The 15735-nt window shown below is 41.0% G+C and overlaps 2 protein-coding genes across 2 annotated transcripts; both read left to right on the forward strand.

The window, feature by feature from the left end:
• The first annotated feature begins 1991 nt into the window (after nt 1–1991).
• Nucleotides 1992–8401, forward strand: LOC147230312 (sialic acid-binding Ig-like lectin 5). The gene is made up of 10 exons (XM_086153626.1): nt 1992–2009; nt 2938–3076; nt 3949–3981; nt 4162–4557; nt 4651–4971; nt 5291–5563; nt 6212–6487; nt 6593–6692; nt 6781–6835; nt 7224–8401. Exons 1-10 carry the CDS (start codon nt 2007–2009, stop codon nt 7551–7553), a joined length of 1926 nt encoding a protein of 641 aa, XP_086009752.1. The 5' UTR covers nt 1992–2006; the 3' UTR covers nt 7554–8401.
• A 3350-nt stretch (nt 8402–11751) lies between these two features.
• irgq2 (immunity-related GTPase family, q2) lies at nt 11752–14692 on the forward strand. The gene is made up of 2 exons (XM_086154360.1): nt 11752–11849; nt 13317–14692. The coding sequence occupies exon 2, from the start codon at nt 13319–13321 to the stop codon at nt 14447–14449; it is 1131 nt and encodes a 376-aa protein (XP_086010486.1). The 5' UTR covers nt 11752–11849; nt 13317–13318; the 3' UTR covers nt 14450–14692.
• Nucleotides 14693–15735: the final 1043 nt, after the last annotated feature.

Consider the following 15735-nt stretch of genomic DNA (forward strand, 5'->3'; position numbering starts at 1 on the left):
TGTGTTTCTCGTAATCATAAAACGACTGTGAAGTGAGGCACGCAGTGACGGTGCCTCATGGTAGGGGGCACCGCTGATCCCAGGGATTCTTCTTACTACTCGGCTACAGAATAACAGAATTAGCAATAGCAAGCTACAGTAAACACTTAGCAAGTCAGGCGTGGCCATCCAGCTATTTTTCTGCCGATCTAATCGGGCTGTATAAACGGTGAGGGATGAATGTAAATCTCCTGGGCAGCTTCTCAACTTTTTGGCCCAGAAGGATCTCATTCAGACTGTTCCTGAGGCGACAAAGTTGCTCCGGCCCTGGTCACCATTCCAGCTTCGACAGCATCGGCGGAGCGCTCATTCTGAGCACTGAAAAGACTCAAAACATACGGTCAGAACAGGACCGATCAAGGACGACTGTCTTTACTGGCAGTGATTTCAATTGAGACAGAGAGACTTTTAAATCTGAAGAAACGTAAGGAAGACTTCTACAAGCAAGTTATTGATGCTTCAGAATGAGCGGTGCATGGACTTCATTATTAGTAAAGGTAAGAGATAATAACCTTTTTTTCCATGTGCTTTTTTTCTATGCTACAGTCTGTATATGTAAAGAATGCTGATATGATATTTTAAATAAAACATGTCAACCGCTGTCAATAAAATGGTGAATAAGCTACTCTGTAGGTTCATATTTTTGTAAATCTGACCGTGATGACGTCGGTGCCTCACCAGCCATGAACCTCACCGCACGTCACTGGAGGATAAATAGTGTTTTCTTGAGGCAGTTACTCCATTCTGGTTTTGAGGGTGTCCATCCAACGGTCTCCAGTGGAGAACGCTGACCACTGACATTGATAACCATGGAGATGTTCTGCCTACCTTTACTCCTCCTACAAGCTGGATTGATTCCTTATTGTTCCTCCTTCAACAATTGATTGAACTGTCTTTTCGCTGTGTTAACTTTCACAGGGAAGCAAAGCAGCATGACCCCCCCCAGGAGTTGTAATCCCCCCGCCCCAACCCCTTTTTTACTTTCTAAATAAGGAACACCGCCTCAGTTGGCCTCTCCCTGAACACTGTCCCCAACCTATCGGTGACAAGCCAGAACCAAAGTATCCAGTGACTTCAGCTTCTCTGGATTACTCTCATCCACATCTGGTGCTGCTTTGCCTCCTCCCAGAAGGTGTATGAGGTCCTGAAAATGCTCCTCCCATTGCCTCGCAATTTCCCCTCTCAAGGTCAGCGGGTCACTTTTAATTCAATGTTACAATGTAATGCTTCAGTTGTTGGTCGAACCATAATCTGCCAAACCGGAATGAAACGCCTGAACTTTTAGTGACAGGTGGAGTTTTAGTCTGTTTGGAATGAGATCTGAAGAACTTTCAAAAAGAGTGACAGGAACCAGACTAACAATGTCAAGTTCATGTCTGTGGAGGTTCTCAGACATCCAAGTCATAGTGAATTCTTGTCAAAATCTTTTTGGCGTGGCAAATGGACTTAAATTTCTTCTTTCAAGTTCATTTTAGGAAAACTCCTCCAAGATTCTTGGCAGATCTAAAACCCTGAATCTATCTGGCAAGGATGATATATTTGATGACAAAATTCTCAAAACAACTGAACACTTGAAATAGGAGGATGATACTAGATGCAGATATTCCGTATTTTTTGATTTAATATACCGTAAAAGTTGAATATAAGCTTGTCTAAAGGGAGGAGGAATCATCCTGCATTCATATCACCGTGAAGAGGAGAGGTCTGGTTTCAGAAACAGCAAGAAATAACTGTCTGCTGTGGTCTGAATTTGATAGCAAATTGGTGTTTCGGCAATTACTTGACTAGACTGCAATTGAGAGACTATTCTCTGGGAATGATTCAACTATTTTTGTTCCTTCACAGTAAAAAAACTTCCTATTCATTGTCGTCTGCTGAGCTCCTGATAGGTTTCGCTTCTCTTTGTCCTATAAAAGCTTAGCTTTTGGAGAAGAACTGAAGATGACTGTCCTCTTCAATGGGCAGCAATGGTATGTATCTGGTATTCTTTTTTTTTATTTTTATGAAATTTAAAACATGCCAGTCATTTTAAATGTTATCCATTATTGTATTTGGCTGTTGTCTAAACAACAGTCTAAGGAAAACTGTCTAAAATTTGAGGTTAATTATTTTTAAAATGTCCAATCTGCTGTTGCACCTAACCTCCTTGTCACCAGCATCTTTTGGAGCTTGTAAATATGTCCGCACCGTTCATATGGCAAAAATAATTCAATTAGGAAAATGAATTTGATTCAAACAACTCATCCTCTTCACTTATAGCTCCGGTTGTTATTCAAAAATCAAAAACCGTTCCCCGAAAGGATGCATGCTGTACAAACCAGGAATCAGAGAAAAAGTGAACACTGGGTGGTTAAGAGTTTTAAGCTCTGCATTATTTTTTGCAACAATACATCCTAAATGTCTGTGGATGTTCTCAGTCATCCAGGTCGCGGTGAATTTATGTTGAAATCGTCTTGTCATGGCAACTGGACTTGAATTTCTTCACTTGGAGATGTTTCACTCTCATCCGAGAGGCTTGTTCAGTTCTAATGACCAGTGGGGAGTTTCTAAAGAATATCATATTCAGTTGCCATGACAAGAATGCATCCTATATGATACATATTTAATGCTGTGTTTGGATGCTAAGACCAAACAGTTGCGTGCAGTCATTCAGAGGCCGCATGAAATTATTCAGAATTACAAAAGTCTGGAAACTTTTTTTAGACGTTTTGAGGGGAAATTCAGCACATTCATTTCTCAAACCATTTCATGTGATCACTGTTGTATAGAGGAAGTGCAAATATCAAGAAAGCTTTCTTAAATAGTGGCACTAAAGTTAGTGTTAAAAGTACAATTATTCATGAGACTTGTATTTTCTGATGTGCTGAAATTAGTGTATTAACCTCTGTTTTGTAACAGGGGAAGGGCAACATTACATCCGCAGGCAAACTTCCGGAAAAAATGGTTGCACAAGGTTGCACAAAAACCAGACATCTGAAGAGAGGACAAATCATTCTGGAGCTCGAATACAGTGGAGAGAAGCCGGCCAGTGATCGAGGTAAAACACTGAAAATATTCTCATGGTTCACAGTGTAAATAGAAGGAGATTGGAGTCAGTGTTTGTTTGAAAGAATTCAGTGAATGATGGAGTCTCACTAAAAACTTTTTTCACAGCAACCATTTCGAAATTCTTTCCTTGCCAGCATTTTTCTTAAAGGTTACCAATTCTGTGCGCCAATTTTCCAGACAAAAAGTGACTTATCGTTTGACGCCTACGCAATATTAAGCTCTGTTGATTTCTGAGGATGGAAATGGCAGATCTTCTAGGGTCATAGCGTGGAGGGACTGGGATTTGTCCTTGCTTCAACTGCTCTTGATTCACAGTCAGCATGACATCAGTTACATCAATAATTTCAACCATTTTCAAACGGGAGATCAACTTTTTAAAGTCTGTTATTGTGGCTGAACTGTTATTGTGAAAGCTCTGCTTGCCATCAAGGGTTAGTGTCTAGCCTCTCTTCGTCAAACTTGTTGGAGACTTTTGATGGAGTTTGCCTCTAGAACTTTTCTATGTTCTGCGTAAACTAGGCCTGCTCTTTCCCGGTACCAACCCTTTCTCTACTATTGCTACTTTCGGCTAAAGGAAAATCAGTAAAAAAAATCTGTTCATCCACATAAATTGAATACATGTCTACTCTAGTACCACTTTTGAAATTTTCTCAAATTGTTTTTAAAAAGCAATGTAATATACGGGTAAAAGTGGTCTGAGTGTTGGTCCGGAAATTACACAATCAGAATGACACAATCCTCTGTAAAGTAATTTCTGTGGTTCCTGTTTTTCTCTCATTGGCTTCATTCTCTACATTTTATCTGCAGCTTATTTGTAAGAGTGTCATTTGGCAATTATGATTTCTATTTTCATCTGGGCAGCTCGATTCCTCTCTTTGGGAGGCAGCAGTGCAGGTACATTACTTTTATGTAACTTACATGGTCACAGAGAAAAGTTATTCTGTGCAACAATCTAATGTTTTGAAGCTATTTTTCCTGCCAAAAAAACAATTAATTAGCAAAATCTGATTCTTTCGGTGCTCAGTACCGTCACAGTATTGCGTGTTTCTGATTTTTTTTCTTTGCATGAAACAGGAGTCTCAAGCATGGAACAAGAGCATTGTGACAGAGGGTTCTGTATCACTCTAAATCAAGGAGACATAACGGCTGAGGCTGGACTATGTGTGGTTGTCCCCTGCCATTACAGGATAGATAACAAATACTTCAAAGTTCAACATTACATCTGGCATAGGTGTCAAGAAAGTAAAGAAAGATGCGAAAATTCAGACATAATATTCCACTCCAACAAAAAAAATGTAAGAGGTAACATATTGTTACTGGAGCCCAATTTACCGCAGCAAAACTGCAGCATCATGATTAATGACCTCACAGAGTCAGATTCTGGATCATATCAATTCAGAGTGAATGGTCTTCAACATAACCAGATGACTGGATTTACATTCATGGCAAGAACATCCGTCGCTATTAAAGGTATTAGAAGATATACGTAAATTCGTGTGTTTTCCAAATTCAAATGCTTCCAAAAACACTCATCTGATTCGAATCATGGATTTCTCATGTTAGGTCTGACTCAGAGACCCACGCTGAAAATCCCGCCGTTGACAGAGAAGCAGATAAGCACGCTGACCTGCACAGCCCCTGGCCTCTGCTCCGGATTGGTTCCAACCATCACGTGGATCTGGGAAAGAGCAGAAATGGATATTTCCCACTCAGTGATAAACATCACTAAGTTCCTGACCGAGAATGTGACTGATTTCACGAGAAGGCACAGCTCAATGCTGAGCTTCATCTCCTCTGCTAAGTATCACCGTACTCAGGTCACTTGTAAAGTCACCTTTCAAGGCAACGTAACTACAGAAAAGACAGCAACTCTGAATGTAACGTGTGAGCAATGATTTCCCATTTTTCTCCCCCAATCATTTTCTCATTGTGTTCCAGCGGGAATGTTTCAACAGTGTCATTTGTGTTTTCAGGACCTTAAAACAGACCTTTAAATACACTTATTTTTAATGTGTAAAATTAGTATTTACTCACTGTGTCTAGGATATATTGCTTTACATGAGATTTTTGCATAATACAACCCCGAAATCCTGTTGGGTTTTAGCTCACATGTGATGTACAGGTTTTTTTTTACGTCATCATGTATTCCACTTAAGTGAATCTCACTTTGCTTTGTCTCTTGTATGGCACAATTGCCTATCAGACATGAGTGGACCTGGAATCAGGGGCAATACAGCTGTGAAGAAGGGTGACCTTCTCAATCTGACCTGCAGCGTCAAAAGTTTTCCGTCATCCAGCATTTTGTGGTATAAACTGGGTTCCAATGAGATTGCGAGACATTACGAATTGACAAATACCACTGAAACGGTCTCTCTGGTCATCCCAAATGTTGCAGCTGAACATTCTGGACGCTACATCTGTATTGCGAACAATCAGATCAAAACTGAGGAGGTGTACGTGGACGTAACAGTAAATTGTAAGTACGACAGCTTTCCCTGATAAAGACCTTTTCGTACTCTCATCTCTTCTCATATGTACAGCGATTTGATGGAAAGTTCTCTTTTATCTATTTATTTTTATAATTATTATTGTTATTATTAATAATAATAATAATAATAATATTGTTGTTGTTGTTATTATTGTTATTATTAATGTGAACCCAGAATCCAAAAAATTGGATATCATGTAAAGATCTAAATACATCAGGGTATTGATGTGACACACTGAGGAGTCAACTTTGTGAAAGCATCTGCATTGTTGCAACATGTCCTGTCACCCATTTTTTTTTTTTTTTTTTGTGGGGCTATTTATTTGGACAAGCCAATACCAAGCTAAAAATTCCAAATGTCCCCATAAGGTAATAGCATACTAAAAAAATAAGGAGGAACTTGACCGCCCTGCCTCAATTCTACATTTCCTCTACAGAAGTGGGAAGTGCAAAAAAAAAAAAAAAAAAAAAATTCCCTTGACAATGAAGCAACGGATACTGTAATTAAGGCAAACGTGAAAATACTAGCATATTTAATGTATCGCTCTTTGTAATTTCTTTTTACAGAGACCTAAACGTTCTGCTTTGGCTTCCATGTGTTGTTTAATAATCTGATTCTGTTTCTATGTTTTGAAGGGTTTGCAAATATCCTGCCTGACTCCGGATGTAAGGCCCAAGATGCCAGTTTAACATGTGTGTGTCTCAGTAAGGGAGTTCCGTTACCTTCGGTCTCATGGCCATTGTTGGAGAATTACACAGAGTATCTTGTTGTTACCAGTGAGACAAAAGACACCATCAACAGCACCATCAGCCTGACTCTAAAAGACAACAAAACCATGGTTGAGTGTGTAGTGAAACACACAAACCGGGAAACAAAGAAAACCCTACAAATAACAATAACAAACACAGAGGGTACGTTTTCAGTGCAGGGGAATAGATGACAAATAGCACTTAAAACATTTTTTACATGTGCATCATGACCAACATTTTTTTTGTTCTTGGTGAATTTGGTGGCAGAATTTTCCCAAATAGTTTCATGGCTGAAAGATATTGCTCTGGTTTTGTTGGGGGCCCTGGTTTCTGCACTCATCTGCTGCTTGGTGTTTACATGCTGGAGGTAAGCCATTCATTTTAACCTTTAAGTTGTAGTTTTGGGTTCTAACAGAAATCTCAATGCTTCTCTGTTCCTCCTTATTTATTGGCAGAAAAAAACAGAAGAGCTCCAAAGACATTTCTAAGACAAAGGATGAAGGCCCACAGGTAGTATTCTTTATTTGTATAATCATTAATCATTGCTCCAAATGATTATCAATTCATATTCGTCCATGATTTTCCTTGTGCAACTTCAAAAATATTATTTTCTGACATGGTTTCCGTGTAGGCATATCAGTAAAGTCACATGTACCTGAGCTCATTCACAGCAGTACAACGTGTATTGTAAGATGAATTTTGAGTTTAAGTTTAAGTTCATTTGGCAGATAATTTATGATATCAGAACTTTGTACGTATCATATTTGTAGACAAAATAGCAGATTTTTATCTAAATTGCATTGAATTTGCAATTGCATAAAACACCTTACCTATCTTTACATCGCCGACATACACAAATACATAGGAATATGAGTACTCCCTTTGTTGTACCAAACAGACCCAAAGCACTAATGGAGAAATGGAGTATGATTGTATTCAATACCAAAATCTGGCCAAAGATGGAGCTGATGAAGATGAGGAAGGAGGTCCAGAATATACTGGTGTATTCCGAGATGTGGATTATGCCAATATTGACTTCTCCGTGCTGAAGAAAAAACATGACAGACACTCCAGTGAGAAGCCAGAGACAGAGTATGCCGAAATCCAGAGGGAAAAAAATGTGAAAAATGATGGGGAGCTGCATGAAAGGCATGAGTGCAGAGAGGAGGGCATGATGGCAGCAGAGGACGGTGGGCTTGAAGAGGAAGAGGATGTGCCACTGTATTAAAAGAGGAAGAGGGTGGTGGGTGAGATTCAAGGACTGTGTGGTAGATTTTGACTGTGGTGTTCCACACACACACACACACACACACACACATGCACACAAAAATAGAACCACCCAAATCAGCCATACATAAAGGGAAATCGGAAAAATCAGTTTAACATCAGGAAGACAGATGTCAAACTTTAATTCGGAACGTTACAAGAGCAATGGCTCGCTTGGTAGAGTGAGTGTCCCTCCAATCAGAAAGTTGGCGGTTCAATTTCCTGCTCCTTCTGTCTGCATGCTAAATGTTTCAAGACAAGTAACCCGGAGTTGTTCCCGATGCCCTGGTTAGTGCATCGCATGGCAGCTCTGCTTGCACGGCATGTGTGAGTTTGTTAATGGGTGTAATCCAGTGTGAGAGGCTTTGAAACTGCAAAGGGATTACTGCGCTATATAAGTGGAGACCATTTACACAGTGTGTGTATATCTGGAAAACTTTTGAATTTTAGGTAGGCTACAACACTACTCAAGCACATCATATTACCAGTGTTGGCGGTGGCAACAACAACAGCAGCAGCAGCATGGCTTCCATCCTCTTCCAGCCACTGGCACTTCACTGGTTTAAGAGCTACTGTTTAAATCTGTTTTTCAAACCCTGGCGCTTTTTTAGCGTTTGGATTTTAATCAATTTCACTACATGAACCTGTAATCACCTGTATGATTACAACAGAGGGCTTATTCTGATTTGCGCTTCTGTTAATGTGGCTCAGCTTGTACATAGCATAATCTGGACACCAGAAAAACATTACTAAAATCAACAAAAATGCCTGAAAAAGAATAAAATCCCCCCTCCAGGAATGCACCTCTGATATTATGAGTCGGTGTGTGTGGGTCTTTATTTTGCCATTATTTTTACTTTCATAGAGCTGTACTTACAAACCGCCACTTGTCCTGCAAGAATAGTTAAAGGTCCTACTTTCCTAATGCTCTGAAATGGGTATTTAGCTCTGCTTTTTAGATTTAGAAAGCAGTTGGGTCAGTGTATAATCATTTTCGTGCCATTCAAACTAGCAGACGTATTTAGTCGTTAAAGGAAGTGAGAATCCTCAACCGTTAAATCTTTGAATTTGTAAATAAGTAATTTGATTCCTGTGTTTTTAAAATAATTTGATGGTACCCGGATATGAACATTTAGGCTGAAAAATACTTCAAAGTGACAGAAGCACAGATAAATTAAGTTTTGAAAGTTCAAATTTTGAAAATTGAGCAGGAGTGCCTTCTTCTGAAGGAACTCATGACGGCACCATAAATCCACAATTGACTGCTTTTTGTGCTAGCTATGCTGACAAATTAACAAGCTGCGGTCACGATGTTGTACATAGTTTCAGTACTTATTTAAAAACTTAGGTATTTGGAGTCGCGAGAGACACAGAGGAACATGCCAACCCAGTCGTTACTTTTTGGGCGGCTGATGAGTCCGACCGTCACGTTTCAGGAAGCTGTGCCTGACCCTAACGCAAGGAGGCTCAGGAGGTTGGGCATCTTAAGGGGTTTATTGACGAGAAAGGTGACTAGAGAGCTGTGCAGGAGCAGGGCTGTGTCCTGGGGAATATCATGGGGGTCTCAGGAACTAGATGTGTCAACCATCGGGAACTCGGACCTGGTGAAGAAGCACAAGACAAAGGATGCAGGGGGTAATGAACTAGCGAGGAACAACCAACAATCTGGCAGCGGAGGGCCGGCGGCAGGCTCCTCTTATCCTCCACTTGGCGGGGCTTGATCAGCTGCAAGTGTCCCGTACATTATTCACCTGCTCAATCAGGCTCACCGGTGTCGGGGGCTGCAACTGGAGCTCTGGCTCTGCATCCCAACACAGGCGACTTCAAAATCTGCTCTCCGAGTGATGTCACTCGCAAACGACAGAGTTCAAGTCCCCCGCTCAACAGGCGTTGTTGGAGGGTAATTAATTCATGCTGGTCTAAGTTGATGCCTGTTAAGAGGAGACCGAGGTTATCACAAGAAATAACACAGACAAGTGACTATTCTTTTGAGCTCTGCAGAGGGGAAGGCTCAGAGCCCTCTTTGGAGGCAAGATCCAGAGAATCCCACCGAGTTCCTCCTTGCTCGGCTTTTTATTGTGTGAAAGTGTATTGGTGTTGTTGACAAGATCATATACAAGGAGAGGGTAATTCCTGTTTACATTCAGGGGGGTAGGTTCCTTATCAGGGGGTAGGTTCCCTTTTGCTTTGCAGTCATTTGGCAGACGCTTTCATCCAAAGCGACTTACAGTGGAGGTGCCGGGGTTTGAACCCAGGACCTCATGCATGCGCTCTATAAACAGAGCTGCAACACCTTTATGCTTAATTGAATTTACGATCACGGGGGTAGATTCCTGTTTAAGGACGAAGGCCATTTGTGCTCACACGTCTGGCTGTCTTCATGTGAGTAGTCGAAATAACATAGCTATGAATATAGAGAAAAAAACTCTAACGGGCGTCATTTGGGATTTTTCTCAAAAGCATGGGAACCATTACAATGATGTCATAGTTACCAAGGGGCGGTGTGCTGTAGGAGGTGGAGTTATTGTCTTTGGAAATGAACATTCTTGGTTCGATTCCCGTCTCCTCCTAGTGTGTCAAAGTGTTGTTGAGCAAGACACTGAACCTCTAACTGCTCTCCTAGTGCTGGTGGACTGCAGCCTACTGCTCATGGTTCATCTATGATGGTCTGATTGCAAAGAATGAATTTCCCGACGGGGATTAATAAAGGATAAAATATCATTATCATTAGTGTGCTAATGGTTCCTTAGCTGCATGGATCGGCACAAATCAACCACTTCCCTTTGAGGATCCACTGCCTGGATGGCAAACAACTATCAGCTAAAAACCTAATCAATAACAAACATCTGTGACAACATGAAAACCTAGGAAGATGGAAATACTGCAGAAATATCTGCCACTTGGTGGCTCAGCACGCAGTTTTAACTTTTTCTACCTTCTTTTTAGCACAGCATTTACCGGTAACTTTCTTTGTTATTTAAAACCTGGTTTCACTTCTTGGTTGTTCAGCTCAACAGCAGCTAAAGTGGATTTAAAGCACCAGAGCCAGAAAACAGCTTGCCTTGAGCAGGATGTGGTACCTTTTATTCCTGATTGTGTATCACCCTTTTTTTTTCTTTGGCATACGAAAGCTATTCAATGTGCTGTAAATTAACATGGTCACAAGTACTGCTGCCATCAAACACATAATTGGGTATGTGAAAAGATATGTGGAAAAATTCTGACTTCTACTGTCAGAATAATGGGTTTTCCTTATAAGAAAAAGGCTCTGTAGCTTTAGCTGAATGTCAACCCTGTATCATTAACCCTGTATCATTGTCCTCAACTTTGCATGCTTTTTCTTTACTGATTTTGCATTTATTAGTAAGAAGTAGCTTCAAAATGGGCGAAGGTTATAAATTATAACAGTGTCCTCATAATAGAATCTCTGTTAATGTCATCCACAGCTTAGAATGGTGGTAGAACTACACGTTACAGTACTTTCTTCAGCCCAAAGTCTGACAGACTGAAATATTTAATACATTGTTTGTTTAGTTTCTCCGAAAAAAAATCCACCAAACCTTGCCTACAGCCGCTGCACCTTGCACTTCATTAGAAAATGTTCCAATACGTTTGTTGTGAAAATGACTGCCTGATAAATTCACATTTTAAAGTATCACAGTTACTCCTGACATTAACGTAGTAAATATTAGAATGTGCATTGGATTTTTTTTAAGACTGGGCAAGCGTTTTAGGTTGCTATTCATTGTGCAAAGCTAATTAGCAATGTGTTGTTATAAGCAGCTATTTATTAATTCATTTTGGTCTTTTGTGGTTCTCACGGTTCCTTCCACAGTCCAAAAACGTGCAGGAGGTTAATTAGAAAAATTGCCCGGCTGTGTGAATGAGACAGTGAATGTTTTTTGTCCCTATATGTGGGCCTGGTCCAGGGGAAATCCCATCTCTCGCCCAATGATAGTTGGGACAAGCTCTCACATTCTCGCAACCTTAAGTGCAGAATAAGCAGTAGATGGCTGATGGACGCGAATACTAAAGTGGCTATGTACTTCTTTGAGCTCGTACATCCATGTTATAGATCTGTGGTCGATATGCACCCGTGCAGTGAGACAGATTGCAGATTAGAGCCGAGATTATGGGATTACAATGTTCCACTGGTTTGACGGGCACCTTTAAATAGATAAGAGGGTTCGACGCTCGAAACCGAAGGCAACTGCTGGGGGAAGATATTTCAACAGGCGGGCGGCTCCACAAATTTTCGGTGAGTATAAAAATTGTTGTGCCAACCATGAATGAGGAAAATGAAAGCGAAGGAAAGGTAGAAGAGGTGACTATTGTGGGTCACAAAGTAGTAGAGATTAGTAAAGGTAAAGTGAGTACAGCATTGAAAATGATGAGCTGAAGACAGTTGGGCTTGATGGTATGCTTGTGGAGATATGGCAGGAGAGGTAGCAGTAGAAGTTCTGGCTAGATTATTCAACAGAATCTTAGGCAGTGAGAAAATTCCTGAGGAATGGAGAGAATGTAATGGTGCCCATTTTAAGCATAAGGCAGATGTGCAGAATTGTGGTACATAAAGAGAAAAAAACAGTTGATAAACCATACAATGAAGTTATGAGAAAGGTTAGTGGAAACGACAAACTCGCAGTATGGTTTCATACCTGAATACTTCAGATGCAGTATCTGCTTTTCGACTGCTGCTAGAGGCGTAAAGAGAGGGTCAGCGGGTGCAGTATTTTGCTGCACTCGACCTGAAAAAAAGCATACAACAGTGTGCCAAGAGAGGAACCACGGTACTGCAAGAAGAAGTCTGGGTTGGCAGAGGCGTGCATCAGACTGGTGCAAGACATGTATGTTAGCTGTGGGACTGTGTTATGGCATGATGTAGGTGTGACTGAGAAGCTCAAATTGGAGGAGGGACTCTATCAAGGATCAACTCTGAGCCCCTCCTTGTTTACAGTGGTGATGGACAGGCTCACATAAAGTGAGGCACGGACCTCTATGGACCATGACTGTTGCAGGTATCATTATCATCTATATTGAGGGAACATGTAAAGGAAAATCAAGAAAGGTGGACGTATACCCTTAAAACAAGAGGAATGAAGCTTCGCTGCCACAAGACAGAATACATTTAAATGAAGAGAGGGACCAAAGTGGAACGGTGAGGTCAGAACAGGGGGAAAAAAGTGTCAGGAGTAATGTGTGATAAAAGATTATTAGCGAAAATGAAAGCAAAGGTGTACAAGACAGTTGTGAGACCAGCGATGCTGTATGGTTTGGAGACAGTGGCACTGAGGACAGGAAGCAAAGCTAGAGGTAGCACAGATAAAGGTGTTAGTGGTCTCTTTGGGAGTGACAAGGATGGCTAGGATCTGGAATGAGTCCATCAGATGGAGAACGTATGTTAGAAATTTTGTAGAAAAAGTCAGCTAAGCCAAACTTAGAGAGTTTGGTCATGTAAAGAGGAGGGATAGTCAATGCACTGGCAGAAGGATGCTGAGGTCTAGATAAAGACCAAAGAGAAAATTTATGAATGTAGTGAAAGAGAACATGAAGTTATTTGATTGGAAAAAGAGGATACAGAGAAAAGGTTCAGATGAAGGATGTTGATTCACTGTGACAATCCCTGAAGGGAGTTGCTGAAAGGAAAGGGAGACGAAAATACACATTTTACATCCCCAGATATTTCATATAAACAGGAAATAATTGCATTGGTTTCATTCCTCAGAGATGGCTGATATTTTCCGAGGCTTAAACCTCCTCGAGACCCTCAAAGAGTCAATGGAGAACAATCAAGTGTCAGATGTGAAGGATGCGGTGGAGGATCTTCTCATCAGCAGGATCAACTTGGCCGTTGTTGGAGAGCGGGTGAATGAGAAAGCAGCCCTCATCAATTCCCTCCGTGGCCTGGGTCCAGGGGACGAGGGAGCCGCTCCGTTTCCATCACCAGCTGCCCCCGAGGACATTGCAGGCTACCCCAATCCAAAACATCCAGACTTCCGCCTGTGGGATCTGCCTGCCGTACCCAGTACGTCTCCTTCTAAACCTGACCAATACATGGACCGAGTCAAGTTTCTACGCTACAACGCTGTTTTCATGACGTTCACCCAGACCCCCACGCCTCACAGCGTGGAGGTGTTCCTGGAGGCTCGTTCGCTGCAGTGCCAAACCATTTATTTCACTCTCTTAGCTTCTGAAATAGACACAGAAAAGAGCTTGGAAGAAAAAAGGAAAGCAAGTGTGGAAGTACTGTTATCACAGGGCATGAAGCAGCCAAAAGTCTATCTCCTGAGATCCTCCACCCTGGAGAAATTGGACTTCCCGAGCCTTTTGGAGGACATGAGTAGAGACCTCCCGGAGATAAGAGCTCACGCTCTTCTTTTAGCTCTGCCTCCGCTCACTCCTGCTCTGGTCACCCAAAAAAAGGAGGCTTTTAAAGCCCTGGCTTGGGCCGCCGCCTCGCTGTCTGGGGGGATGTCGGCCATCCCAGTTCCTCTGGTGGCCTCCATGGTGGACTCGAGAGTCGCAGTACAGATCCTTTCAAAAGTACAGACGTCTCTAAGCTTGGACGATGAGTCGGTGGAGCGACTGGCCAACCAGAGAGGCAGGGTACCGGCTGCGCTGAAAGACCTGCGGACCTGCGCGCTCTCGGTAGAGGTCACCAAAGGGGAGGTTAAGAAGCGCCTGGCGGTGGCAGAGAAAGATTTGTCCACAGTTTCGTCAAAGCTGCTGCAGATGGCGATGCCCCGGCACGCTCGCTCCGCCAGCCGCTCTTTCACCGCCATGTTACATGTTTTGAATGGAGCCATAGAAGAAATGGCCGCTGATGCTGAGAAGATTTTGGCAGCCGCTTGTGTTTAAAAGATGCAATACAAATGTTTTTACTCATTGTATGACCTCCTCTTGATTATCGCATTTACTTAGGGCCTTTACAATCCAATCAGACATGACCTGTTGAGACACAAGGACTGATATGTGAAAAAATAATCAGAAATATCACTTATAAATTGGGAATAAAGCAGTCTGATATTGATATTTTGGCACTCAAATCCACCCAGTTACGGTATAAAGTCATTTGGTTGTTATTGTAACACAAAAAATAAATTACTCAACAATTATTTGTGAAATCCAATCTTTTTTATTTCATTATTTTCCTTTTACTTTCACCAATGTCATTGCAGAGCCCTGACATTTCCTTTGAAAGGGTTTCAATATTACTTTTGTGGCAAAATGCACAATTTTTCCATTTGGATAGGTTTCTCTTTATACTTGAATCATTCTGGTTTTAGGTCATTGAAGGGAAACTGTTATTAACAATTATTTTGCTGTATTATCAGAATGTTCCTGTGTGTCTTGTTTTTATTTCACGAGAGGCATGAAAAAGCGGAAGAATCACTGAGACTGCAGAAGATGTTACACATGGTTGCATCTCGTGTATTTTACATCTGCTCACTGACTTGCTTGAGCAGCTTTTATGCAAATTCTGTAAGATTTTAACTAAACATTGAGAATTTCCTAGTGAAAATAAGAGGGGTGGCATTTTTTCATGAGGCAACAAGTGGAGTTTTTTTGCGTTGCAAGCTTGTTACAAGGTAAGAACAAGCTCATCTCTCAATTTTTCACTTTCGTTTGTAGATTCCACAAAAATAAGATTAGGTCACAGCATTTAAGTGTGGGTTATGATAAAACGAAACTACTATTTTGTATTATTGTTAATTCAAATGCTTCCAGAAGAAAGTTAGGGTTGTGTTTTCCCTACCCCTGGAATTGAGACTAGTTAGAATAATTACTCCTCTATTATTAAAAGTTTCATTTATCTTATTATTTACACAAGTCATAGTTTCTTTTGACCTCTGTATCTGTGTTTTAAATGTTGGCCATCTGGCTTCCTGTGAACAGAAACACAAAAATAGAACATGAACTTGAAATGTGATCTATGAAATAGGTTAAATTGTTTGATAATAGCATTACTAATGTTCAATTTAACAAAAGAGAAGCTTTCAAAAAAAGAGAAGAGACAGACAGGCCACTTAATTTACATATCAAAATTGAAAAAAACAACAAAAACAAAACCTGAGCAGCAGCTGGAAAATTTCAATACCCAATGACACATTTTATTTGCTTGTTTCAGATATGAATCTCCCACA

This window comes from Fistularia commersonii, chromosome 10 (genome assembly GCF_037954325.1).
Source record: "Fistularia commersonii isolate RoL2024-O1a breed Wild chromosome 10, RoL_Fcom_v1.0, whole genome shotgun sequence".
Classification (NCBI taxonomy): Eukaryota; Metazoa; Chordata; class Actinopteri; order Syngnathiformes; family Fistulariidae; genus Fistularia; species Fistularia commersonii.